At 34.9% G+C, this 26923-nt stretch overlaps 1 protein-coding gene across 19 annotated transcripts in view; it reads right to left on the bottom strand.

The window, feature by feature from the left end:
• grik1a (glutamate receptor, ionotropic, kainate 1a) overlaps window positions 1–26923 on the bottom strand; it is a 105685-nt gene that overhangs the window by 32326 nt on the left and 46436 nt on the right. For 11 of the 19 annotated variants that reach the window (XM_073914784.1, XM_073914779.1, XM_073914781.1 and 8 more), the window contains exons 4-10: window positions 24673–24854; window positions 24373–24426; window positions 22278–22451; window positions 21305–21448; window positions 8208–8315; window positions 1068–1175; window positions 358–561 (exon numbers count right to left, since the gene is read on the bottom strand). In XM_073914784.1, coding sequence (XP_073770885.1) covers window positions 358–561; window positions 1068–1175; window positions 8208–8315; window positions 21305–21448; window positions 22278–22451; window positions 24373–24426; window positions 24673–24854 — 974 coding nt within the window. Of the gene's footprint in view, window positions 1–357; window positions 562–1067; window positions 1176–4928; window positions 4974–8207; window positions 8316–21304; window positions 21449–22277; window positions 22452–24372; window positions 24427–24672; window positions 24855–26923 lie in introns of all 19 variants that reach the window. The other 8 variants (XM_073914775.1, XM_073914777.1, XM_073914778.1 and 5 more) reach the window with 1 other exon arrangement.

Below are 26923 nucleotides of genomic sequence, written 5' to 3' on the forward strand. Positions count from 1 at the left end.
TGAGAAGAGCCTCATTACAAAAACCATTTATCATAAATAAAAATAGCTTAATTAATTAGTTTTTACATAGCAAATAGATTGATTAATTAGTTTTTACATAGCAAAAAATCAATAGTTAAAAAAAATAAATAAATAAAGCAAAAAACAATAGAAAACAAAGCAATAACAAAACAAAGCAAAAACAAAGCAAAAAAAAACATAAAACAAAGCAAAACAAAACAAAAAACAAAACAAAAACAAAACAAAACAAAACAAAACAAAACAAAACAAAAAACAAAGCAAAGCAAAGAACAAAGCAAAGCAAAAAAATAAAAAATAAATAAAACTACTGTTATGTGGAATCATGGGATCACTCACGTGGTCGATCAGCTCCCGAACCATGCCATTCCACTCGCCTTTGTCATTCTGAGCCCCATATTTGCCATCAGTAACCAGCTTGACTTCGTAGGTGAATCCCAGGATGTTAGAGAGCTCCTTCAGCAGGTCCAGACAGTAGCCCTCAAAGCGGTCATTCCCATATAACACCTTGTCTGACTTCTTATACATAACATACGGGTTCTCCTGTTTAAAAGAAAAAGCAGCAAGTGCTTTAAGTAAATGTAGTGCATACAAGCAAAACAGATTTCCAAGGTAAAGTTAATTGGCCAAATAAGATTATAAGAGAACAGCTCAAAATTACTCAACATTGCTGTTATTATACTAAACTATTTCTTAACATGCTTCTGTGTCTAGTTGAGGTCAATACCTTTACCTTTTACTCAACTATTGTGTTGCTCTTTATAACATAGACAGTGTTTTAAAATATTTAATCCAATTAATTAATTAAATCTGAAACCAAATTAAATTTTGCTACTTGAAATGAAATGTTGACAAATATTTTTTTTTTACAATTTTTTTTGAGCTTTTTGCCAATAAAATATTTATAATTTTCATTTAGCTTAGATTTTGCTCAGTTATATAACTAAAAAAAAAAAAAAGACTAAAACATGCTAAAATTAAGGCAAAAAACATAAAATAAAATAAATTTTAAAAATTACATAAAAACTGATTGTATTTTTTTTTTTTACCAGAATGGTGGTGACGATAAGGGTCCTGTTGGCCAGAGAATCTGTGATGTTTTTATTGTCTTTTATCTCAGTCAGGTTGAGGCCTGTGTACGAGTTCCACACTCCAATCTAACAATACAGTACAAAAAAGCACACGAGTATAGTCTTTGTCAGTGTAGACCACTGTTTAATAATAATAATGAAAAAAAAAAATAGGTCAGGAAAGGAAAGGTAAAAATGACAAAATGAGAGGAAATTAAAGAATCTAGTCCTAATTCACTAAACCCACTTGATTGTATAATTACTTCTCAAAACCTCAGAAAAGCACTCAAGCACTCAGCTTCCATTTGATTACGTTTTATGCAGAACATATTAAATCACTAAGAGGGAATTATAGTGTTTCTTTTTACTTTAAAACATAAAAATTTTGAATATTTTGTTCAATCAATCAATCAATCAATCAATCAATCAATCAATCAATCAATCAAATTAAGCAGACAGCCAATCAATCAATCAATCAATCAATCAAATCTACCTCCATTAAATGGATGTTAAAAATAAATATATTGTGTCTAATATGCACACTTAAATAGAAAACACAATGACATTAGCATTGTTTGAGATATATAGGCAGCATCATGCTGTAAATGGTTCAATAATGTAGTATCTACAGTATGTCTGCTGTATTAAAAGGTGAAATAGTTCCTTTGAAATATAAGACTTAATTCTCCAGGGCAATAAAGTAGAATAAGATCTGTAACTGCTTTTCTACAGAAGTTTTTCTGCAACCGATGGGCTTTTCTGTTATCTCCATCATTATTCAAATGAACGGCCTTCAAATATGAATATGAAACACAAGAAGCATAAAGACATGAATAATGTGTAAAGATGTGAAGATTTGGGAGCAGGTCTCTGAAAGGATTTGCCTTCTGCAGTGCCACAGATTCTCGAAAATGATAATTTATTTGTTTTAAAGGGATAGTTCACCAAAAGACTTGAATTGTCATCATTTACTTCACACGTTTAAAACCTGTTAAGAGTTCCTGTCTTCACTTGCACACAAACAAAATGACATTTTGAAAAATGCTGGTTGCTGGGGGTTTATTGACTTCTATACCCAACAAAAACAGAACGCTGCCTTAACATAGTGATCTTCCTACAAAGTTGTACCAACCCTGTAAAAAGGTTGAGAATCTACGTTGTTGCTGAAGGTTGTCACAACGGTATCATAATGTTGCCATTTAAACGGCTGTTGCTTTAGGTCAGGGGTCACCAACCTATTGGAAACTGAGAGCTACTTCTTGGGTACCGATTAGTGTGAAGGGCTGCCGGTTAATAAATAACAATTTTTTCTTAATTTACTTTTAATTATATGTTATTATTAATAATTAATAATATTCATCTATGTAATCATGTTAATTATTTCTCACAGTAGTTGTCAACAATGATTTAACAAGTTAAATAAATATCAATATGCAACACTTTATTAGTCTAAACTTGTTTTTAAAGTTTTTTTTTAAATATATAACTTAAATAAATTTTCAAATTTATACCAATGCAAGTGTGATTTAAAAAGAATACCTATAAAAATATTACATGCAGCTTACTCATATGTGGTGCTATGGTGAGCTATTTTTAGAACAGGACCGCGGGCAACACATGTGAACCTGGCGGGCTACCTGGTGCCCGAGGGAAACATGTTGGTGACCCCTGGTTTAGGTTGTGCTTAGGCTGCATGGACAACCACTGTACAACATTTACTCATCATCAATGAATCAGTTTAAATTTCAACAGACCGTTCGGCATCTTATTCAACAACGACCGAGGAGAGGTGAGAATATTGCTTTTTTATCTTGCTAAATAAGACATCAGTGGTCATTTGTGTAGTCCTGCTGTGTCAAGCTCTGATCTGTCCTCTCGGTCACTGCCTATGTTGACGTGTGGCTGCTGTGGATCCTCCTCTGAAACTGGATTCTCTATTAGATTGGTTACTTCGTTGACTGCATTCTCCATACTACTCCTGGCCTTCGGCTGCGCTCCACGGGCTGCTGTATTCTCAAGTGCAGAGCTTCGATGCCCAGTGTTAATTATTTAACATAATCTAAACCTAATTTTACACTGTTTGCTTATAACTAGATCTGTATTTGGTCACACTTCATAATAAGGTTGATTAGTTAATGTTAATAAATGCATTTACTAACATGAACAAACAATGAACAATACATTTACTACTGTTTTTGTTCATGTTAGTTAATGAAAATACAGTAGTTCATTGTTAGTTCATGTTAACTCATGGTCCATTAACTAATGTTAACAAGCATGGACTTGGATGTTAATAATGCATTAGTAAATGTTCGATTATGATTAACAAATGCTGTACATGTGTTGTTCATGATTAGTTCATGTTAGTAAATGCATTAACTAATGAACCTTATTGTAAAGTGTTTTATTTATTGTACCCTAAATTTTATGTATTTAATATTGTGAAATATATTATAAAAAAGTTATATAATAATATACATTTGTGTGGCATTTTTAAATTTAAAGGTTTACATATGCAGTTATTAAATTAAAAGAGGAAAAATGAATAAACAATATTTAAAATTATGACAGCTTATCCTGTATTCTAGGAAGTATTGATAAACTGCCAGGAAAATAAGCATTAATACATGTAGTAAGAACGTTGTTTCACGCTTGATGAATGTCACACGACAACGTTGCTTACATTTCTATGTTGTAACAATGTAGCGAGCACGTAAGTTGTACATTGTTCTACATACATCGCTACAACGTAAATGTGTTTGTTGGGTAGTATTTCATTATATTCCAATGATCTACTTTTATGTTCAACAGAAGAATGAAACTCATAAAGGTTTAAAACCACCGGGTGGGAAATAAAGGATGAGGTCAATTTTATTTTGAGGTGAACTATTACAATACACTAGAGTTTATGGTTGTTTAGAAGTAAATCATCTCATCACAAAAGAAAATTATAGTTCAAACAAGATCACTTTTATTTAGGCTAGAAAATGCATTAAAGGAATCAAATGTTTTGAGGGATTTTTTTTTTTCTCCCAAAACACCTTTGCAAACTTAAGTTCATAAGTAATGTTCAATACAAACAGCCAGGTGGGACTTTTTCTTAATCTCTTAATCCTTTTTAAGCATACTGTTTAATGTTTTGTTCATTTGTGTTATAAAATTGAACAAAAGTTGGCAAATGACGAAATGATGTTAATAACGATGATGCAATAACAAAAGCCCATTCATTTCTAATCATCTGAGAGAGATTAAACTAAAACTAAAAATAACAAAAACAAAAATATGATCCCTTAAAAGGAGAAAGTCAGCTTTAAGAGAATTAAACTGCTTGACGAAGGGCTTGCCTTTCTGCGTTCGATAAACCCTTTGTTAGCACAAGCCTAATCTAGTCTGTGTTTATGTATGCCACTTGTCACACAGACTCGTATGGGTCTGAAATGAGCGACTTATTCAAATGAACTTTAAAAGTAGATTAGAACGGCTCTGCAAATATCTGCCTGAGGATTAATGCACGTTTTTTTTTCTGCACGCCTGAGCTGGCTTTTATGGAGATGTGTTACTTATTGAGGCGTGAAGCATTGTGGGAAAAAGAGCGTTCGTTTTACAGTGCTGGATATGGAGCATGCTGATTTAACTGTCATAACTATAACTGGCACACATTATGCGTCTCTGCAAGACGTTTTGGCAGAAGTGACTGGCATAAGGATTTTTCTGCAGGGAAAGGGAAGCCGATGAAAGGGCAGCGGGTTTGCTGAAGTGAATTTCACACAGGGGAGGAAATCCAAGCTCTCCACAGGTTTAATCACAAACTCAGGGAATGAAACCAAGACTGGAACAAACCTTTGTCCATAATTTATTGGGTCGTGATGCGCCATCAGCCACTCGCTTTTAGGAAGAATTGAAGAGTCGTGTAGTCAGCATGAGAGCAGCAATTTCAAAACAAATCAACCGGCTAATACATACTTCTGATGTCAGAATGACACAACTAAGGATCTATGTCAATCCATTTAACCTCTTAACTGTCACCAGGTGTCACGTTTTTCAGTATAAATGCTTATTTTCTGTCTATTTCTGAACTTATTTCCAAACAAACTGTATATCTTATGTACAGTTGAAGTCAGAATTATTAGCCCTCCTGAATTATCATCACTACTGTTTTTTCCCCCAATGCCCCAATATTTTTCAACACATTTCTAAACATTATAGCTTTAATAACTCATTAGAAAACTCACTAATAACTGGTTTATTTTATCTTTTGCTTATATATATATATATATATATATATATATATATATATATATATATATATATATATATATATATATATATATATATATATATATATATATATATATATATATATGTAAAGGCTTAACTAGGTTATTGTATAATAGCTTGTTCTGTAGACTATCGAAGGAAAAACAAAAAAAACTTAATGGGGCTAATAATATTGACCCTAAAAAAATGAAAAACTGCTATTATTCTAGCCGTAATAAAACAAGAAACAAAAAACAAAAGACTTTCTCCATAAGAAAAAATATTATCAGACATACTGTGAATATACTGTATATATATATATATATATATATATATATATATATATATATATATATATATATATATATATATATATATATATATATATATATATATATATATATAAATCACTAATAATTCTGACTTCAACTGTATATATAGGGATGCACTGAATTCACAGCTCCCAAGAGAAAAATGCTGTGCCACCCTGTTCATCAGTGTGTAGTGTGCAGGTTTAACTCTGCCTCCAGCAGTAACTGGGTAGTATGAAGCAGCTGTCACACTGGATGCAGAAAGCTCTGCACTATGGCTTGCAATGTGCAAGGATGGTTTGTTTCTGCTCTGTCCAAAGCGCAAGAACAGCGGAGCACACTGTCAACCAACTTAGAAGTGTGCTGCTGTCAAATTTCTCAATATTATTCAATATGGATATTCCTTTCATGTACTTCCATTATACATACAGTATCTATGCATAACCCACACTGTAAAACCAAACAGTCAACTTTATCAAATGAAATGATAACTCGAAATTGACTAAAAGTTAATTCTACTCATTTGAAAATCCTCAAATGGTTTATTGGGTTTTACAGTACTCAGTAGGTTTGAGTTATTTTCATTAATTGGGTTTTACTGTGCTCAAATTGCTTCGTTTACTCAAATGGATTAAGTTCACAGAACTCATTGAGTTTAGTTTTTTAAACTTAATTGTTTGAGTTACCCTATTTTTTGGGGTTTAACAGTATACATGCTCATTAGAGAGGCAAAGCACTAAAACAATGCACTGACAGGGAATTTTTATGTAGTATACTTGTTTATCCTGTTTGTAATAGTGCTACTGTGCTGTCATGGTAACACTGGTAAAATGACGTCTGCCGACTCAACACTGTTAATCAAATTTAATTATCTTATTACTTTTTTTTTTAAATCTGTGTAATTTAAGTAGTTCAGTTAAATTTAAATTTTTTTACTTTTAGTAATTCCTAGCATTTATACAGCATGTTTTTGGACACATTTTTGGAGGGAAACTCCTCATCCACCACCAGTGTGCAGCATGCACCTGGATGACGCGACAGCAGCCAGATTGCGCCACACACCAAACAACAGCTGATTGGTGGAGAGAAAGTGATGAAGCCAATTATGATATAGGGATGGTTAGGAGGCCATGATGGACAGAGGCTAGTGGGCAAACTTGGCTAGGATGCCAGGGTTAAACCCCTACTTTTTTCAAAGGACATGCTTTGATTTTTAACGACCACAGAGAGTCAGGACCTCAGTTTAATGTCTCATCCAAAAGATGACACTCACTGAGCAGTATAGATTCCCCATCAATATTCTGGGGTGTTAAGACTCACACAGACAGCAGGGTGAGTGCCCGTTGCTTCCCTCATTTACACCACTTCTGGCAGTAACCTAGTTTTCCCATGTGGTCTCTCATCCAGGTACTGACGGGGCACAGCACTTCTTACTTTCAGTTACTTTACTCTTAGAATACTTTAGATTATTTAATAAAATAATAAATTAAATATTTCCAGTTTCTATTTTGGTTTTCAACAAAGTGCATCCAGAATTTTAATTTCGGCACAGAATTTTTTATTTCGGTGCATCCTTATATACATCATATACCATTTTAGGTATGAATTGAACAAAAATTGAGTGAGAGTTAAAGAGGCCATATGAAGAATACGTAAAACAAAAGTAAAACAATACAAATATACAAAATATGACAACCCAAAACATAGAAATCATTCATTTTTTTGTAGTAATGTGGTCCAACAGTCTGATGTTGGTCACTAAAAATAATGAAAGGAAAGTCATGTGAGAGGAGGCAATAGTTGCATTACACTATGAATTTGCATGTTTCCAAACCTAAATTAACTAAATAATGGCATTATTCTGTTAGATATCTTTACTCTAATAAAATAAAACTTGACATTGTCTGTAATCTGTTTCTGTTGGTCTGAAAAATTGGAAAAATTTCCAACAGTCAGCCCAATATCACAAGGAAACATAGCTGTTTTTTCATCTTACAAGAAAAGTGGCCAATTCATACAAATTCATATGATTTTATTCATATAATCTTCAAAAGAAGTTGTGCCAAAAAAAACCACCCCTAAACATTGTAATGTAATGTTTAATGAGATCATACAAGTTCATACAAATTAGCCACTAAATCAAAAAGTATAAAATTATCATGAGATTGCATTGGAATCAGTCAGTTTACTTCTGCAATCAAAATTGGACATGAAATACAATGTCACTGTTTCCAGAGAAAGTCACATTTTTTTATTGTCATGTCCCTCATCTGGAGGTATTTTAATTCTAAATAAAAATACACTAAATTTATTGTCCCCAAACATAACAATAAGTGACATTAGAATGGCATTTTAACCCCAGAACTAGAAAATTGGATTTCCATACCATAAATAAACAAGAACGGCGCACCACTAAAGAGATTCTTTGTGGAAAACTATAAGCTTTGTAACTTAGATCTCACACTCCCAGTCAATGGTGTTTCTGTGTAAACTATAAGAGCAGCAGCAGACGTTGACCGCCTCTCATCAGTGTCCAGCAGAAGAGACTCACCTTGGCCGTCCCGTCCTCCTTCAGGCTGATGAGGTCTAAGTTGAACTCTTTCCGCAGCCCATCAGTCTTGTTAAGCACTATCCGTCCTGTCAAACCATCCCACTGGGCCTGAGGCACAAAAACATTGTACAATGAGAATGATGCACAACATCACTTTCACTGCCGTGTCTTTCAGTCATTGTGGTAATGGAATATTATGCATCCTGAGGGTTTAGTCGTTTGTTGACAAAAAAAAAAAAACCCTCAAGAGTTTCAGCGAAACATTTTGCTTGTCAATTACATCTTAGCTGAATGGATTTTGTGGTGATAAATAGCCTGAATAAAACAACTTGGATGATGTGCTTTAGGTTTGGCTAAATGAAAAAGAGAACTGTATATTACATCAAGCCACGCCACAGTTTTTACTGATTAAGCTGTGTTCAAATTTAGCAGATCTAATGTAAGGGAAAACCGAAAACGTAACTTCAGTGTTACAGTAGCTGCTATTTGCACTGACAATGAAATAATTATGAAATATAAGGGAAAACGGCAAGATTTAAATGTGACATCAGATATACAGGAGTCAAGTAAAACATCTCTCTTCCAGAACTCCCTTCTGTAGTGTAATATTTATTTTTTTATCATTTACCCAAAGTGACGAACAAATAAGGAGAACAATAGAAGCAATTAAACACTATTAATACATCAAAACAAGTACATTCAAAATCGAATTAAGAATTATGAATGAAACTGATTAAAAAATACAGTAAACAGTAAAAATGCATTGTTATTGTACTTTTAAATAACTTTTTCTATTTCAAAAATGTTGATTACAAATAGGCCGATAGGGTGGCTCAGTGGTTAGCACTGTTGCCTCACAGCAAGAAGGTCGCCGATTCGAGTCTCGGCTGGGTGAGTTGACATTTCTTTGTGGAGTTTGCATGTTATCCCCATGTTTGCGTGGGATTCCTCCGGGTGCTCCAGTTTCCCCCACAACCTAAAGACATGCTCTATAGGTGAAATGAACAAACATGCTGGATAAGTTGGCGGTTTAATCCCCTGATGTGTAAAGGGACTTAGCCGAAGGAAAATGAATGAATGAATGAATGAATGAATGAATAATTACAAATAAAATATTTTGCAACATTGATATGTAAGTTTAACTATAATGTCACTACTGATTAATAAATTAAATATTTAATTCTTTAAAAAATTCTGAACTATTAAACTGCCCTCTTATATTAGCATTTTTGTTGGGTCAGATTTCATAACAATATTATACGACATCTGCATTATTTGATTTAAGTTAACGTAACAGCTGTTTGTAGTTCAGTGGAAATGAGGATCTGCATGAAGATATTGCAAAAATAAAGTAAGTATGAGAGATACATTTTAGACTCTTTTTACTTATCAACACTTATAATGTATCTAAGAGATAAATGTTTTTTCCATACTTAGTTTATATTTACTATTGAAGTTCATTTTACTAGCTCATTTCTTAAAGGGATACTTCAGCTAAAAATGAAAATCTGTATACCATTTACTCACCCTCAGTTTCAAAGCTTTATGAGTTTGTTTTTCTGTTGAACTCAAAATACAGTAATATACTGTATTTTGAAGAATGTTGGAAATTAGTTGCCATTGACATCCATAGTTGGAAAACATCATGAAAGTCAATAGGTTTGCATCATTCTTCAAAATATCTTTTTGTGTGTGTGTGTGTGTGTTCAGTAGAGGAAAGACATTCAAAAAGTTTTGAAACAAGTAATAAAGTATGACAGAAGTTTAATTTTTGGATAAACAATCCCTTTAAGAGGTGTCTATCCACTTGTTAAGTTGTGACGTATCAGTGACATATGGAATACTGTTTCCGGGTTCAAGCTGCTACTCATTTGAATTGAGAAAACTGTTGTTTATGACCACTTTTTTAGTCATATCACACATTAAAAGTGAGTTTTATATAAAATCATGGAGAACACAACAGTCTCTGGACTTGCTGCATCACAGGCACCAATATTTTAACAATTTAGGAAAAATGTATCACTTTCTGGCCGTCAGAATTATTAGCCCCCTGTTTATTTTTATTTTTAACAGAATTTTTTTTTTCAACACATTTCTAACATAATAGTTTTAATAACTAATTTCTAATAACTGGTTTATTTTATATTTGCCATGATGACAGTAAATAATATTTTACTAGATATTTTTTTAAGACACTTCTATACAGCTTAAAGTGATATTTAAAGGCTTCACTAGGTTCATTAGTTTAACTAGGCTGGTTAGGGTAATTAGGCAAGTTATTGTATAATGATGGTTTGTTCTGTAGACTATTAAACAAAAATATAGCTTAAAGGGGCTAATAGTTTTGACCTTAAAAATATTTTTTAAAAATTAAAAAATGCTTTTATTTTAGCCGAAATAATTTAAATTAAAACAAATAAGACTTTCTCCAGAAGAAAAAAATATTATCAGACAAACTTTGAAAATTTCTTTGCTCTGTTAAACATCATTTGGGAAATATTTAAAAAAGAAGAAATAATTAAAAGGGGGGCTAATAATTCTGACTTCAAATATATATATATATATATATATATATATATATATATATATATATATATATATATATATATATATATATATATATATATATATATATAGCGATAGTGATTTTCGAATTAAATTAAATTAAATTAGTTTGTAAACGTTTATTATTATCATTTGTTGAGTCTCCCCATACAGTTTGATATGGCGCTTGGACCTGGAAGTTGCTTCGCGTGACATCACACTTAATAAGTGAATAGTCTGAATATTTATTGGACTTGCATTGACTTTACCATAAAATATATTTTGTTAATAAACAGGGTTTTTCATATTGTTTTTGACAGCAGTGCAGTAAAATTGTTGAAATAACACCATAAAAAATGATTTCAAATTTAATTCAAACCCTTTCAAGGACTTTTGTTTGATTTTAAGTACTTTCCAGGCCTTGAATCCATAAATCTAAAATTCAAGTACTTTTAATAAGCAAGGAAACCCTGAGTCAATATAATGTTACCTCTAATAACCAACTAAAATAATGAAAAGTTAAACATACTGTATAATCCACACAGAATACAATGCAAACACATTCATGGTTGAATAAAAATCAAAAGCAACATTTTCTGAATTATTGTCAAGCACTCTTCCCAACATCCTATACTGTAGTCAGGCCTCACTGTTTATTGTTTCCCCCTAAAACACCTAAAACATTAAGCTAGTGTACCGTCATTTCATTTCCCCCAGCTTTTGTTGTACCAGAAACGAGAGAAAACAATCCCAGAATTCAATCAGCAGAGGCAACTAAGGAAGAGTAATAGCCCTGTTGGAGCCCTCTCTACCTTTGATAAGTGGCTGGAAGATCAGGAAAAAACACTTGTGTTCTCAAGGTTGCAGCGTTTCTCTGAGCACGTCTCAAAATAAGAGGCAACGGCTGGCCTTCAACACGTCACCAGCCCTGCTCAGGTGGATACAGCTCACTATTTCCCAGAACACCTGCAGACTTCATACTGACCTCCAAGTGAACTATTTCCACCTTTGTAGGAAGCTGAAATAATGGAGCCGCTGGAGACGAGTGCTGCATTGCATCCTAATGCCACTTTTTATCTTTTTAAAATGCTTTTGGTTTTATAAAAATGACATTGGAAATTGACTGATGTGTCATTGAGTTGACCCCTGGAGCAACGCAGGTGACTTTGCTCTAGGCCAAAACAGAAGGAGATCATGGATAAGCTCTTGTGGGGTTTGAAATCATAACCTTATGGGTTATCGATACACATTCATCCACAAGCCAACACCAGCACTTCTTAGATAAAACATCCCTGTATGGGACTTTCAGCATCTCTACAAGATCAAGCCTTGTGGGTGGAATACTGGTCTGTTAGCGTTGATATACTGTCATATCCACTGAAATGCAGTGGTGGCTAAAAATGACCAACTGACCAGTTCCTATAAATGTCTCTGCTTTCTGGCGGTGGAGAAGAAATGTTTTCAGCATTAAGCTTGACATAAAAATGAATATTATTATTTATTTAAAAAAATGAGGGAAAAAAGATTTGCATACAATTAATATAATCAAGATTGGAGCACTAATGAATCCTGGAATTATTTCATTAAAATGTAATTTATTTATGTTTATTGTTTTTAAATTGCATTTATCATAATTAGCTTTATTTGTTACTGGCTAAAAATATTTTAAATAAAATTTAATTACAAGTAATATTTTTTTATTTATATATGCATTCATTTATGTGAGGTCCGGGTGTGCTCTAGATGCGTGCTGTTGTCCTTGTGTGTTTGTTGTTTTGTTGGTGGCATGGTGTTTCGTTCCCAAAGCTCCAGTCTAGTCATTTTTGGTTGGCATTGGGATCGGAACATACATGTTGCATGTGTGAGTGTCATTGTTTAACTCCTTGTCCTGTTGTCAAGTTTGTTTGTTTATTTATTTTGTTAATGTCTCGCCCCTCTTGGTAGTTTGTTTTGCTTTTTATTTTATTTTATTATAAATAAAAACCCATTTTCCCTGCACTTGAGTCCTCTCTCCTTTCCCCACCAACTGAACGTGACACTTCCAGCCGCAACACACTACGGGGAATAATCCATACAGTATATGTTTTTCAAATCTATTGCATTTGTTATTATAATTCAATGGGCGAGGCAATGGTAGTGCTGCTGCCTCACAGCATGAAGGTCGCTAGGTTGCTGGTTCGATCCTCGGCTCAGTTGGCGTTTCTGTGTGGAGTTTGCATGTTCTCCCTGCGTTCGCGTGTGTTTCCTCTGGGTGCTCCGGTTCCCCCCACAGTCCAAAGACATGCGGTACAGGTGAATTTGGCAGGCTAAATTGTCTATAGTGTATGAGTGTATGAGTGTGTGTGTGTGTGTGTGTGTATGTTTCCCAGAGATGGTTTGCGGCTGGAAGGGCATCCGCTGCATAAAAACGTGCTGGATAAGTTGGCGGTTCATTCCGCTGTGGCGACCCCAGATTAATCAAGGGACTAAGCTGACAAGAAAATGAATGAATGAATGAATCATAATTCAATGTAATTATTATTGTTTAGGGCTTTTTAATCATGGAAAGGGTGGTTTAGGATTTTAGGATAAAAATAAATGACATAAAATCAATAATAAATATTTAGGAGTGTGCACTATTTTCTAAACCACTGATCAACTAACCACTTTTTTATGTGGGTAAAAATGGAATAAAATTATATTCGAAACACTAAATGTTGTAGATTTTGCTTATTAAAACGGTCATTATTTTTATAATTCCTATTAATTAATACAAATTATACTATTTTTAAACATAAAAAATTGAGTGTTTAAAAAGAAAATTAAATGTGTTTTTTAATGGAAAACACTGGGTTTAGGACTTTTTAATGACTATAATAAATTATCAGTGTAACTTTAAAGTAAAACTATTTTGCCACTTGATTATTGCAACACTTAAAGGGCACCTATTTAAACCCTTTTTCAAGATTTAATATAAATCTTTTGTGTCTCCAGAATGTTTCTGTAAAGTTTCAGCTCAAAACACTAATCAGATCATTTATTATACCTTTTTAAATCTGGGAAATTTGAGCTGTTATAACATTGTAGCTGTTTTTGTTGCCGGTGCCTTTAATGCGAATGAGCTGGTTCCCGCTGGTTCCCGCCCACCGATCTGACGTGTGTTCCTGTAGATAAACAGCACTGTGACTGAAAAGAATGAAGCAGATCTCCCTAACTACATAAAGAACTTTCCCAATGGTTATTTGTAATATTTGTTGTGGATTTAATTTAAGCCTTTCTGCAATGATGAGTTAATCAATTAACAATGTTGCTCAATTAACAGTTCGCTCGCGTGCACATACACGTTAAGCTTTGCACTATTTTTGCACAACAAATGTAACAGGATACACGTTAATATCCACCACTGTATGGATATCCGTTAAGTAACAAGCCGGAATAGAAGCGTCTGCTTATAAAATTTTACTGACACTGTGTGGCTGTGGTGACAAATTACAGCAATTTTACTGTCTTTATTACAAACATGCACCCATTTAAAAATGTTTTCAATTTGTAAAATTAATTCTTAAATCACATTTGTTGATAATTGATGATCACAGGGAGCTCAACAGTTGCTTTGCTAGCACAAGTCCTGTATTTTTGATATGATTATACATGTTACTACAGAGACATGTTTTAAAACCTTTCTTTCAATCAATTGGTGGGTGGGGAAACCTCACTCCTATGTCACGTTGCGGTGGGCCTCAAAATGGGAGGAATTTTTAAAGTCTATTTTAACGTCAGGAAATAAAAAAAGACACTTGTTGTGTTTCTATCACTCCAATATGACTGTCGACACACTATACCTACACACAGTTTTATCCAAACAGCTTACAAAACTTCTCTTCTGTAGATAATTTAATGATGACAATTTAAATCCCTAACAGGTTTTGAAATGCAGAATGGGGTAACCTAAATATGTGCCAATAGGTGCCAAAAGTAACATCATGATACTTATGTTTCACTTCTTCCCTACAATTTTCACCCAAACAGGGAAAAACACCATCAAAAACCTCCACTACACGTGTAACTACAGCTGTGAGTCTCACATGCAATGCCCTTTCGGCAGAAATCATATGCACTGTAATAAAATCAGTGCTTCTTAAATGAAGTGTAAAAACATTTCTCCCCTTCTCCTGCTACAGTACAGGAGCCGCATAATTTGAAATTATATGGCACATGACCCATTCTGTAGGTTATTTCCTCATAAAAGCCGAAGCAAAACAGCACTGATCAGCATCTCCTGCCCAGCGGGTCGACATAAACAAATACTACATTTATACTCGTTCAGCCTGCTGTCAAGGTTGATTAGCGGCGCTGAAATTCACATTATAGTACTTAAGTGAGTGAAAATGACTTAAATAGACAGGACAAGCAAGAACACAAGTAAACGAAATGAAGAGGGCTTTTTTTCATTCTGGCAATCTTTTTAAAACACTCCTGTTTTGTTGCAGTAAAAATGAAGAATTTCAATGGCTACAGCATGGTAATTTTGCAATCGACAACATTTCACACATTAGGCATTTTCTAGCTTGGTGTCTGTGCTAGAGAGCAACAGCATAGTGTTTTATTGCTTTAATGGTGTTGTAATACAGAGTTTATGGGTCGTTAAAATAGAGCATCTGGACTCATTAGTGTCGTGCCTCTGTGTTGGCATGTATAGAAACTAACTCCGAGCTCGCTCAACTCAGAACAAGCCTAATTAGACACTTACACACACTTGAAGTCGAAGTGCATCATTTTTCAGATGCTCTGTATTTTCTCTCCATTCCCGGCTTGCCATGCGGAAATGAGACATGCCTTTTAAAGGTTCATTTCCCTCAAAAAGTGTAAACACTGTGGCTCTGTGCCATTTTAAAGCAGTTCTGTCTAATTGAGCATCCTGTTCCTGCTGACAACAGCAACACTGGTTCAACCCACAGGTTTGAGGCTGGAGTTGCATATTCTTTATGAAAGCAAAAATTATTCTGAAAACCTGTTTAATAACAGCAGTTACATGTTTGTGGTTTCATTTCATGATGCTAACAGAGGTCTCTATTTTAACAATCTAGGCACAAAGTCTAAAGTGCATGGCGCAAAATCATTAAGGACGTGTCCAAATACACTATTTTAAGAATGGAACAATACACTCTGCGCCGCGGCCCATGGTCTAACAGGGTTGTGCTTATTCTCTTAATAAGTTATGGGTGTGTTTTGAGCATACCGTGCATTAAACCAATCAGAGTCTGATCTCTCATTCCCTTTAGGAGTCAGTTGAGTCACGCCATGGCCCATTTGCTACTTACATGGCGGACTTTGTAAGTGGAAAAACTGACTGGAAAAACGGAAAGCTTCACTAGCGAGAAAACAGTTTATCTGTGCAAGGGTAAAGAATGAGCCTCCTCCATTCGGCCTCTTTACTTTTACTCTTTACTTTAGTGGATATGGAAATGGTGTTGTACACACTCCACTGAAGACATCCATTAGCTTACATATCAAATTTTGTTTGTTAACTGCAAAGAAGTGAGTCAAAAAAACTGAGTTATATCCAAACACACATCCTGCATTTATGCCCCATATGCTGAAGCATTTGTCTCCAAAACCTCACAAATCGAAACTTGTTTTTATTAAAACTAATATAAATAAGCATATAAATACTACTACTAATAATAACAAAATACACAAAAATGCAAATCGTCATAAATAAACAAACCTTAAAATAGCCCCTCGAACATGAAGAAGGCATGGAGGCAGTGTTTTTTATATTTATGTAGAAAATAATTTTTTTGTAACATGTTAATCCTTTATTTTTATTTTATATGTGAAGATATTTGTGTACTGATGTACATTCTGTTTGATTTAGCGTTTGAACCTGCATAGGCACATGACTAACACTGCGCTGGACTTTAAACCAGCTTTCAGTTGGTCAAGGGTGCAATCTATTTCAGTTTCTCAAAATGGCAATACGCCAACGATGCACCTTAACACACCTCCTTTATAGACCGGCACACCCATGAGTCCACAAAGTGGCGCAAATGAATTTGCTATTTAAACAACGTGGCGCAAAAAGTGAAAATTAGGGTTGCCCTGGTCTGAAAATAGCAACAAATTAAACGAAAGGGCCCAAAATGCGAAATTCATTTCTGGAAGTGCTCATGTTTGCTCACCTACATTCACTTGAAGTCAAAAATATTAGCCCTCCTAAATCTTTTACAAATCTTTTAGAAATTTTGTTTATTGGAGAAAGTTTTCGAGACTTCTAGACATAATAATTTTATTAACTAATTTCACTAAACTAATTTCTTTGGTTTGACAATGGTGACAGTAAATAATATGTTTATACTTATTTTGCAAGATAATAGTACTTAACTTGAAGTGCCTTAAAGGCTTAACTAGGTTATTATTTTTACTAGGCAAGTTAGGAATGTTAAGAAATTTATTGGAAAACAGTGGTTTGTTCTGTAGACTATCGAAGAAAATATATCTTAACCGGCTAATAATATTCACCTTTAAATTGTTAAAAAAAAATGTAAAACCGATTTTATTCAAGTCAAACTAAAAATATATAACTTTCCCCAAAAGAAATAAGTATTATTAAAAGGAATAACATTTTCACAGGAGGTCTAATAATTTTGACTTCAACTATGTATTAAACAAAACCTGAAGAAGATTGCAGAGATGGTACCAGGTTATGAATAGCTTTACAAGTGATAAGTAAAATTGAATCTGGTATTTAATCATTTGAAGTTTATGAAGAAACTTTTGTGATACACCACTGAGAAAGGAAAAGGCAAGACGAGACAAGTACGAGATGTAACTGGCGAATGTACTGGAACAGCTTGTACTATTAACTGTAAGAGACAGTGAAAGATGATTAATACTTCACAGATGATACTACTCTGACCGCATCCAGCCTTTTAAAAAGATAGTTTACCCATAAATATAAATTAACTCACTCTCAAGTGGTTATAAAACTTTGAGTTTCTGTCTTCTTTTGAACACAAAAGAAGAAATTTTGAATAAAATCGAAAACCTGCAACCATTTACTTGCATAGTAGAAAAAATACTATGAAAATCAATGGCTACAGATTTCACAATATCTTCTCTTGTCTTTAGAAAAAGAAAGAAACGCAAACTTTGGGTGACCTTTCCCATTAATCTGAATGAAAGAAGAGCAAACAGAATTGTTGATAGTCAGATAGTTAATTCAGTACCCATTATTAGGATCTCAGTTTTATTCATTAATTGTCCTTCAGCTTAGTCACATCAGAGATAGTCCCATCAGAGATTTTGTTAAAACTGTCTGTCTTTAAAGCCTACAGCATTATTACCCTCTTCTCCGTGGGCTTGGCCTTTTAAAACTGAATGATAGTTGAGTGTACCTGCAATTTTGTGGATTGTTAATTGTGAGGAAACTAAGATCTGGGAGGACATGGTGGCTCAGTGGTTAGCACTGTTGCCTCACAGTAAAAAGGTTGCTGGTTTGATTCCCAGCTGGGTCAGTTGTCAATTCAGTGTGGAGTTTGCATGTTCTCCCCGTGTTAGTGGGGGTTTCCTCCAGGTTGAGGTAATTCAGTGCCAATTCCACATTTCAGCGCCTAAGCTCCATACATTTCCAGATGCACGGTTTCAGCATATTGACAAAATGCAACAAATGACTGACATGTGAGGTTTTGCCAAGTCCTTGCACAGGCTAATACACAGAGATTATTTTCTATTGTTCCTGTTTTGATGAGTTTAGTGCTTTCACAGAAGCGTTCCTAAAAAAAAAAAAAAGAAAAGCTAATAGCAGCTTTAAGTCTTGTACCTTTTTGTTGTCTACTATTGGCACCCTGTGATCATGGTGCAAACTGTGTGCAGGGTTCCAGTTCAAATACACATGGCAAACTCAAGCATGCAAATAAATTCACCCTCTGCACCACTAAGCTAAGCCACGCCGTGGTGCCCCTTCTCTAATGCACTTTGGCACTTTTCATTTAAAACAGCCATGAAGCTTTTCTAAAGCTTGCAACACTCAGACTGCTGAGACACTATGCAAGTGGAACTGAAAGCATATCTAAAAATGATGTTGAAAATACTACTCGGAACAAACTTTTTGTTCCCTTAGACACCCATTTTGAGCTCTCATGGGCATCCCATTTTGTGTTGTCAGAGTGGATGAACAAGCAACCCCACACTCCGACATGAAGGAGAAGTGTTATGACCCCTCAGTTCGAAAGCAATGATAGCATCCAACAGTGATCTGGAACTTAAAAAGATCAAAACGGAGTGGTAGTAGAATCCATGTATTTCATCTACAAATATATTTTTATGTAACCTACGGGTCAAAATCAGAAGAAAACATCTAAAGTGTTGAAGTCTAAAAGTGTTTGATACATTTTCCAACATGTGAAGCAGCATTCTAAAAGATGACAGAATTTACAGCAGAGATCAAATTTATTGAACCTTTTTTGAACACTTTATTTGTATTTAATTGTTGTAATAATGTAATAATCAAACAGTAATATGTAGGCCCACCCGGAATCTGCGCGTGCAGAATTCCGCAGATTTTCCACAGATTTTCTCAGATTTTTAGCCGATCATTATTCTGTTTATTTACTTGAGTAAATGTATGTAATTATAAATTTATTCAGTTTTTTTAATTAATTTCAGTAATATTATTGACTCATGTGAAAATGTTCATCTGATTTATGTACAATGCAGTTTGTACAGTAATATTTTCTGTCTTTTACTAGATATATGACAAACTTGCATTATTTACCAAATAAAGTGAATCTAATTGGATTTGCATTTTAAACATTAAATAAAAGTTAAAAAGATCTAATTTTTTATTTCATATTTTAAGGTTTTAGTTATGATACTCTTAAAATAATTCTGCAGAAATCCGCAGACTTTTACCAAAATTCTCAGCAGAAATAGCAAAAAACGTTGACAGATTCCATCTGGCCCTAGTAATATGTAATATTCATCAAATCAAAAGCCTTTTATTTTGTGTAAAAACTTGTGTGTTTAAAATTTGAGAGGAGCAATGATTGTGGCACAAAGAGGTTTTCAGCTAAAATGTCTAAAGGTTATAGTAGTCAAAAAAATAAAAGACCACAGGACCTCACTAATCTCTTACACTGCTCTCTTGTGGTCTTGATCTGCTCTTCTTCAGTCTCTTTCACAGTTAGCTGACTGTTTCTTAACTATAACTTTGTCGCCAAGGATTTTTCTGAAATTTTCAATCAGGTTTAGGTCGGTACTTTGGGCTGCTTTTTCGTTATGTCAATGTTTTCAGGTTTAAGAAACTGCCTTACCCATTTTGCTCTGTGACACATGTTTATTTTCTTGCACGAAAATTGCTGGCTGGTTGCATGATGAACACAGGGAAGGAACTGCATGTTGCTAAAGAAGCTTTTGATAAGTGGAGTTTATTTATAAACTAATTTCAAGAGAATCACATGGTTATGATTGCTCACGGCTGGTCCCGCATTAGCTTACCAATGATTTATCAATCAGATAATTCCTAACTCACTATAAACAACCAGAGTTTCCCCTACTCCCCCTCATGTGGAAGTCAATGGATACAGACCCAGTGATTAGCCCTGTTGGCGCACAGCAATAATGTTTCTGGTTAAAGTCCCAACTAAAAAACAGTCAACATTTCTTTGCAGAGTTTGCTCACTCTCACCATGTTCGTGTGGTGACTCCGGTTTTCTCTCACAGTCCAAAAAACACGCAATCCAGGTAAATCGAACATACCAAATTGCCATTATAGTCAAGCTCTTAGCAAACCGTATGTCTCTCCTTAGCCATTTGTATATCTGTCAGTTAGCCAGAAATAAGTCAGGGGAGTTCACTGAGATCTATCTGAGCTCAAACTCCCCTCTTATCCGGCTAACAGGAGAGAGCCCAGGGCTCGAGGATCCTATAACCTCAGGGCTCTCTCCCAGGACAGCATGCCAAACCAGCTTTATTATCAATCATCAGCTAAGTGTGAACTCTTGATGCATTTGATGTTTCTGCCATATAGCTCTAGAAGAGGCTAAACTTTTGCTCCAAACATCCCCAAACCATGACACTTCCTCCTCCACATTTCACTGACTTCTTTACACACTTTTTGGTTAGTATTTCTCCAGTTTAAAGATGAACAAACTATGGATAGACTGCATGGCAAACCCAAGCTTGGAAGTCTGCTGCTACACATTAGTTTTGTGTTTAATTGGTTATCGCTGGTTCAAACCTCCTCCCTTGGAGTGTGAGATTTACACTAATTTTTTAATACTGTGCTTCTGAATATATGTAACTCATGAAACATACCTAAAAACTCCTTACGACCTCATATAGGACTAAGCCATGACCTCAGAATTTAGGAAAGCGTAGTTCTTTAATTATGATTTCCATTGTACATTTAAAGTAAGTAGTTTAACATTCAAGTGCAATCAATGAAGATATTAACTGTGAAAATATTTAATATCTACACAAATAAACTGTCAGCACCACATCACTATTCCTAGTCTAGTCTGCAAATCAAATCAATCAAATGTGTTTTGCTACATAAAGCACAATATCCTCACCTCCTTAAACAAGTTCATGAAGCGCGGGCCGTACCTCCAGGGTTTGTGTCTGTGGCACTGCAGGGAGCTCACTGTCATCTGTGTGGCCCGCTGAGACGCCACAGCAACCATGAACACTGCGTCATACATGAGCGCAGCCGCTGTCTGTGGAAAAAAGATGATTTTACACACAAAACATACTCTTGGTATAACCAAATTCCACATTAATGCATTACACACAGAAGGTGTTTTCGTTTACCAATCCACAATACATTATGTAATGCCATTTAGGTTTAATTTAACCGAGAACCGAACCCCTTTCTGGTCCCCTGCCACACACACCTTATGTTTTTCTGAATGTTATTCAGTGCTAGAATGTGACCTGGATGGTAAAAATAGATTTGAATAAATCTCCCGATGCTTTCTGCTTTAAGCCCTTCATGCATGTCTAATGAGTCTGAGTGTGCTAGCAGTATCTACAGTGCCTTCTGGAGGAAGGGTAGATTAGTCAACAGCGGTGAGACTTAATCCTGGTTATTCTAATTGTGAACAAAAGTCTTATGGAAGAAGTTAAGAACTGGTTTTAGTTACATGAATGAGGATTTTGATCAGTGTGACTGTGCATTTACACTGCCAGTGTTTGGAACCGGTCTGACTCGGAATCGCCCTGGGGTGAGTTTCCGAAAACCATCATTAGCCAACTAAGGTGGCAAGTTCTGTCGTTACAAATATAGTTTGTTGATTTAAACTGAGTTTGAACCCAATAATTAAGATCTAAACCAGGCAAAGGAATACTAATACTTCCAAATTGTATTGTTTCCAATAAAACACTATGTAAAAAGGTCTCAAAATTAAGAAGAATGATTACTGAAAAAAGTTCAGATTAAGCAGCCATAAACAAATTACTTCAATAAGTGAAGTTCTAAAAAAAATTTATATTTTTATAAATATTGTACTCAAATGGACTACAGCATGACAGCAGGCTGATCCTCACAGTCATGATGCCGCTCATCAATCCGCTCTCAGGTTTAGGGGGTGCCAGCTGGCGTTCCATAGACCACTTCTGGATCACAGAAGCCACATACGAATCATCAAGATTCAGGAGTCGGAAGGCAGTCATGTTGACTCCACTGTAGCGGTACGGCTCAAGATCCAAAGCAAATAGATCCTGCAAGGCAATAAGAGTTGGTGTAGATTTAGCTTTAAGAGCTCTGCAAAACCTGCATGATATATATAGACTCTTCATGTTTTTCTGCACTGTAAGAGATGGAAAGTTTGATTGTGCAGCTTTAAGCCCCTCTTATGAGATCACAAATTAAGACTGAAAAAAATCTACAGAAAGTTGATTTGGAATTTCATTTCATAAAAGTAGAATTTACTTAATTTAACAAGTGATTCCTTGACAAATGAATGTGCTTGAGTATGTGTAGAGCTTTCAACTGATTAATTGTGATTAATTGCATCTGAATGTTTCTATTTAATCAATATATATGCGTGTTTAATTCTGATGTGTATATTTATGTAACCAAAAAAAAAAAAAAAAAAAACAATAATAATAATAATATATATTTATACAACGGTTCTGTCTGGTTCTTGAGTCTGATTGGCTGATAGCCGTGATTTATATATATATATATATATATATATATATATATATATATATATAAACACACACACACACACACACACACACACACACATACATATATATATATACACACACACACACATACATATATATATATATATATATATATATATATATATATATATATATATATATATATATATATACATATACACACACACACACACGCACACACACACACACACACACACACACACACATATATATATATATATATATATATATATATATAACAAACTATAGTCATAAATAAACAAATTTGAGCAAATATATAAGTGAAAATGAGAAGCTGAGTTTATAGTTTTCTGGGAAGAGTTTTCACACGTGGCGTCAGCGTCAACGCTTCCCATTCACATTGAACGTCAAGCGTTGCCGAACTGAATTGTGGGTCTGTTGGCGCTGCTTCAGTGGCGTTGCTCGCTGCAGAAGTTGGGGATTTCTCAACTTTAACGCGCCAACTAAAGCGTCAGCCAATCAAATCCCTTTATGCAAATACCCCAGCAGACAGCAGCCAATTGTGGAATTGTTTCATTGGCCCCAACATGCCCTCGGTCAAGCGTTGACGCTGAAGCCCCATGTGAATGCATGGTAACAGTATTCAGTTACAGAAATTGTATGATCAAATGTAAAATAATATTTTACAAGGTAATTAAATTAATCTTTAATAAACTTCTTTTTGCACTATGAAAATGCTTTAAACTCTCTTAAAATGCTCGCAGTCACAGGTCTTAAAACAGATGCAGATGACAAACTTTCACTCTATTTTGGTTAAATTCTGCAGTGTCTCCACATGTTTTGACCTGTGGTTTCTGGTCAACTATAATCCCAACTAATCCCAATATTGCATTTCTTGCAATTGCAGACACAAACATTACGATACCGACGCTGAAATGATGTATTGTGCAGTCCTATTTTATGCTCTCGAAAGATGCATTCATATGTTCATAAATACAGGAAAAATTTCACTTATCATGAATTATGATTATAGTTTACAATAACTGATTTCAACTTCAGTATATTTTTAAATGTAATTTATTCATGTCATTCCTCATAATTGATTTCGAAAAGACAAATGCCCCTCTATTAATGCCACAGCAGACTCAAGAAACTCTTAACTGCTTTTCAACCTTTTCCAACATTACAATTGTCTGCCACCATTTCAGTTTGATTTTTCAATAAAAATGTCAGAATACAATTTGTGATATTTAACACCCAGTGAGTGCTGCCAAACATAAATTAGGATGAACATTGTACAGTCTGACATGAAAAACAATTGTTGCCCAGGGCACATAAAGTTTTCCTGTCAATGGGGTCATACCGTACAATCTGACAAGCACCAATTATGAAATTACAGAAAAAGAAGAAAACCGCTTCGCCTGCTTATCATCTAATGTTATGAAAAGCTCTGATTAATAGCAAGCAGGGAGCTTTTCAGACTCACCAATGTAGTGAAGAAGAAATGATAGTACTCCGTCATCATGCCCATTGACATCAGCTGCAAGAGACAAACACAACAAACCATGTTTCGGAAAGAATCCGGAAGAGAAAGAAAGGGCTGAGTGTGAAATAAGTCAGATTCAGCAGAATTCAAAAATAAAGGAGCATGGCACACTACTGTATTACATTTATCTGCTTTAAAGTACAACTCTGAAATCCCGCTGGCTCTCAGCACGCAAGAGCACTTCACTCTCATTTTCAATCCATTTCAAACTGAGTTCAGGAAAAGTTCAGAACGCCGCACCTGTTTGAGAAGCTCGGCGGCTACTTGGTAGGAGCAGTCGAAGATGACGTAAAACTCCTTCTCTTTCTTCATCTCCTTCAGAAGGGGGCGACTGTCGCCTCCTCCCGACGGCAGCTGGCGGATACGGATCTTCAAGTTGTTTTTAGATGGAGCTTTGATCAGTTCCTGCATACGCATTAAACCTTGAAACGGCAGAACACAAAAGAGCGATTGAAGGTGGGGAGCAATGGAAGAGAAACAAACTCATCATGAGCCGCAGTAATTACACTTTTGATTTCCCCAGTGTGATAGCAGATGTTTACGGGGCCCATAAATTGGGACTCATCTATTCCGTTGATACCAAACAATCAGATTCTTTTTTTCTTTCCAGCTTCTCTTTAATCAAAGCACTCAGTCTATAGTGGTGAAAAACGATGCGTTCAAGTGAAGCAGGTCAAAACGTTATCTAAAAGTCAAACAGACCTGACAAAGGCATTAGTAAGTAAGAGTCACTCAGTGTTATTAGATAATAATGTTCACCCATGATACTTTCACTAAAGTATGATTGCAGACAGCTCTAAATCGCTCTAGTAATTCCATCAGACCTGAGAATGGCAGTGAAGGCTGGAGAAATCCAGAAATATCCTTTTAAAAAGTAGCATGGTGAAAGCCTAATGGCTCCGTCTATGCTGGATCAAAAGACCAGAGGGCTGTGGGTTTCAGACATCCATAAAGCAACATGATGCAATGGCCTTCGAAAAAACACAATCACAACCACTGTTGGACAGTAATGCCTCACTAGTGAGTATTTTTCAAAGCTAATTACTATTTAGATTTCAGCAACAATGTTATTGTGACTATTATAAATCAGCTCATTACACAGCATTATTTTTGTTGCCTCAGCTTCTGCTAATCTGAAGTACAATAAAATCTTTATTAATTTTCATATGTAGAAGCTTATGTTTTAAAGCATCTGGTTTTAAATGTGGACATTTTGCTTTATGGAAAGACGTAAACAACTGGTGTCAAATGTAATTTGAGGCACACTTTGGCATCATGACTTGCCTATCAATATCCTTTTTATTCCAATGTATTATACACACTACCTGACAAAAGTCTCCAGTTTTAGGAACAGCAAAAAATAAGTTGACTTCTAGCTGATGACTTGGTACTGTATCAGAGGTGGCTTGCTGTATATGAAACGCAAAGGCCTCAAGATAACGCTTATATTACCAAAATAAAATATGATCAGGCCTTGATTTTTAATTATTTAATTAGGACAGTAAGATCTGCCTTTGCCTAATAAATAGAAATAAATGAACCGTATAGAATATAAAGTCATGATGCAGTGGAAAAAGAATTAATATTGTGTATGACTCCCATGAACTTAGACAACAGTATCCATACATCTCTGCAATGACTCAAATAACGTATTAATGAAGTCATCTGGAATGGCAAAGAAAGCGTTCTTGCAGGACTCCCAGAGTTCATCAAGATTCTTTGGATTCATCTTCAATGCCTCCTCAATCTTACCACAGACTTGCTCAATAATGTTCATTTCTGGTGACTGGGCTGGCCAATCCTGGAGCACCTTGACTTTCTTTGCTTTCAGGAACTTTCACTTGGAGGCTGAAGAATGAAAAGGAGAGCTATCCTGCTGAAGAATTTCCCCTTCCCTGACGTTTGTAATGGGCAGCACAAATGTCTTGATAGCTCAGGCTGTTGATGCTCCCATCCACTCTACAGATCTCTCACACGCCCTTATACAGAATGTAATAAACTATGACTTTTCCTTCAACAAACTTGACTTATTTCTGTGAGAATCTTGGGTACATGTGGGTTCCAATTGATCTTCTGCAGTATTTGCGATGATTGGGATGCAGGCCAACAGATGATTCAGCATAAAAATCTACCTTCTGTCTCTTTTCCAAATAATCAACTAGAAATCAAGTTATTATTTGTTGCTCTTACAACTGGGATCAACAACAAGACTTTTGTCAGGTAGAGTAATTATCTAAAGATTTTCTTGACAACAAAACAAAACATTTTCTAACAACCTTATGTGTATTCTGTTGTATTTCATGATACATGTTGTCAATTACACTAGCGGGAGATCAATATTTATAATAGTTTGAGACAGTGTAATATTACACTTTTACTTAAAACTCCAAATAGACCCACATTGAGTTTTTGGATTGAATAACTTCCAACTGCAACCCAATGTGGATTTTGTCTATATTATGAGGCAGAAAAATGTAGTTTGTTCCATGTT

The sequence above is a fragment of the Danio rerio genome, chromosome 10 (genome assembly GCF_049306965.1).
Source record: "Danio rerio strain Tuebingen ecotype United States chromosome 10, GRCz12tu, whole genome shotgun sequence".
Lineage (NCBI taxonomy): Eukaryota > Metazoa > Chordata > Actinopteri > Cypriniformes > Danionidae > Danio > Danio rerio.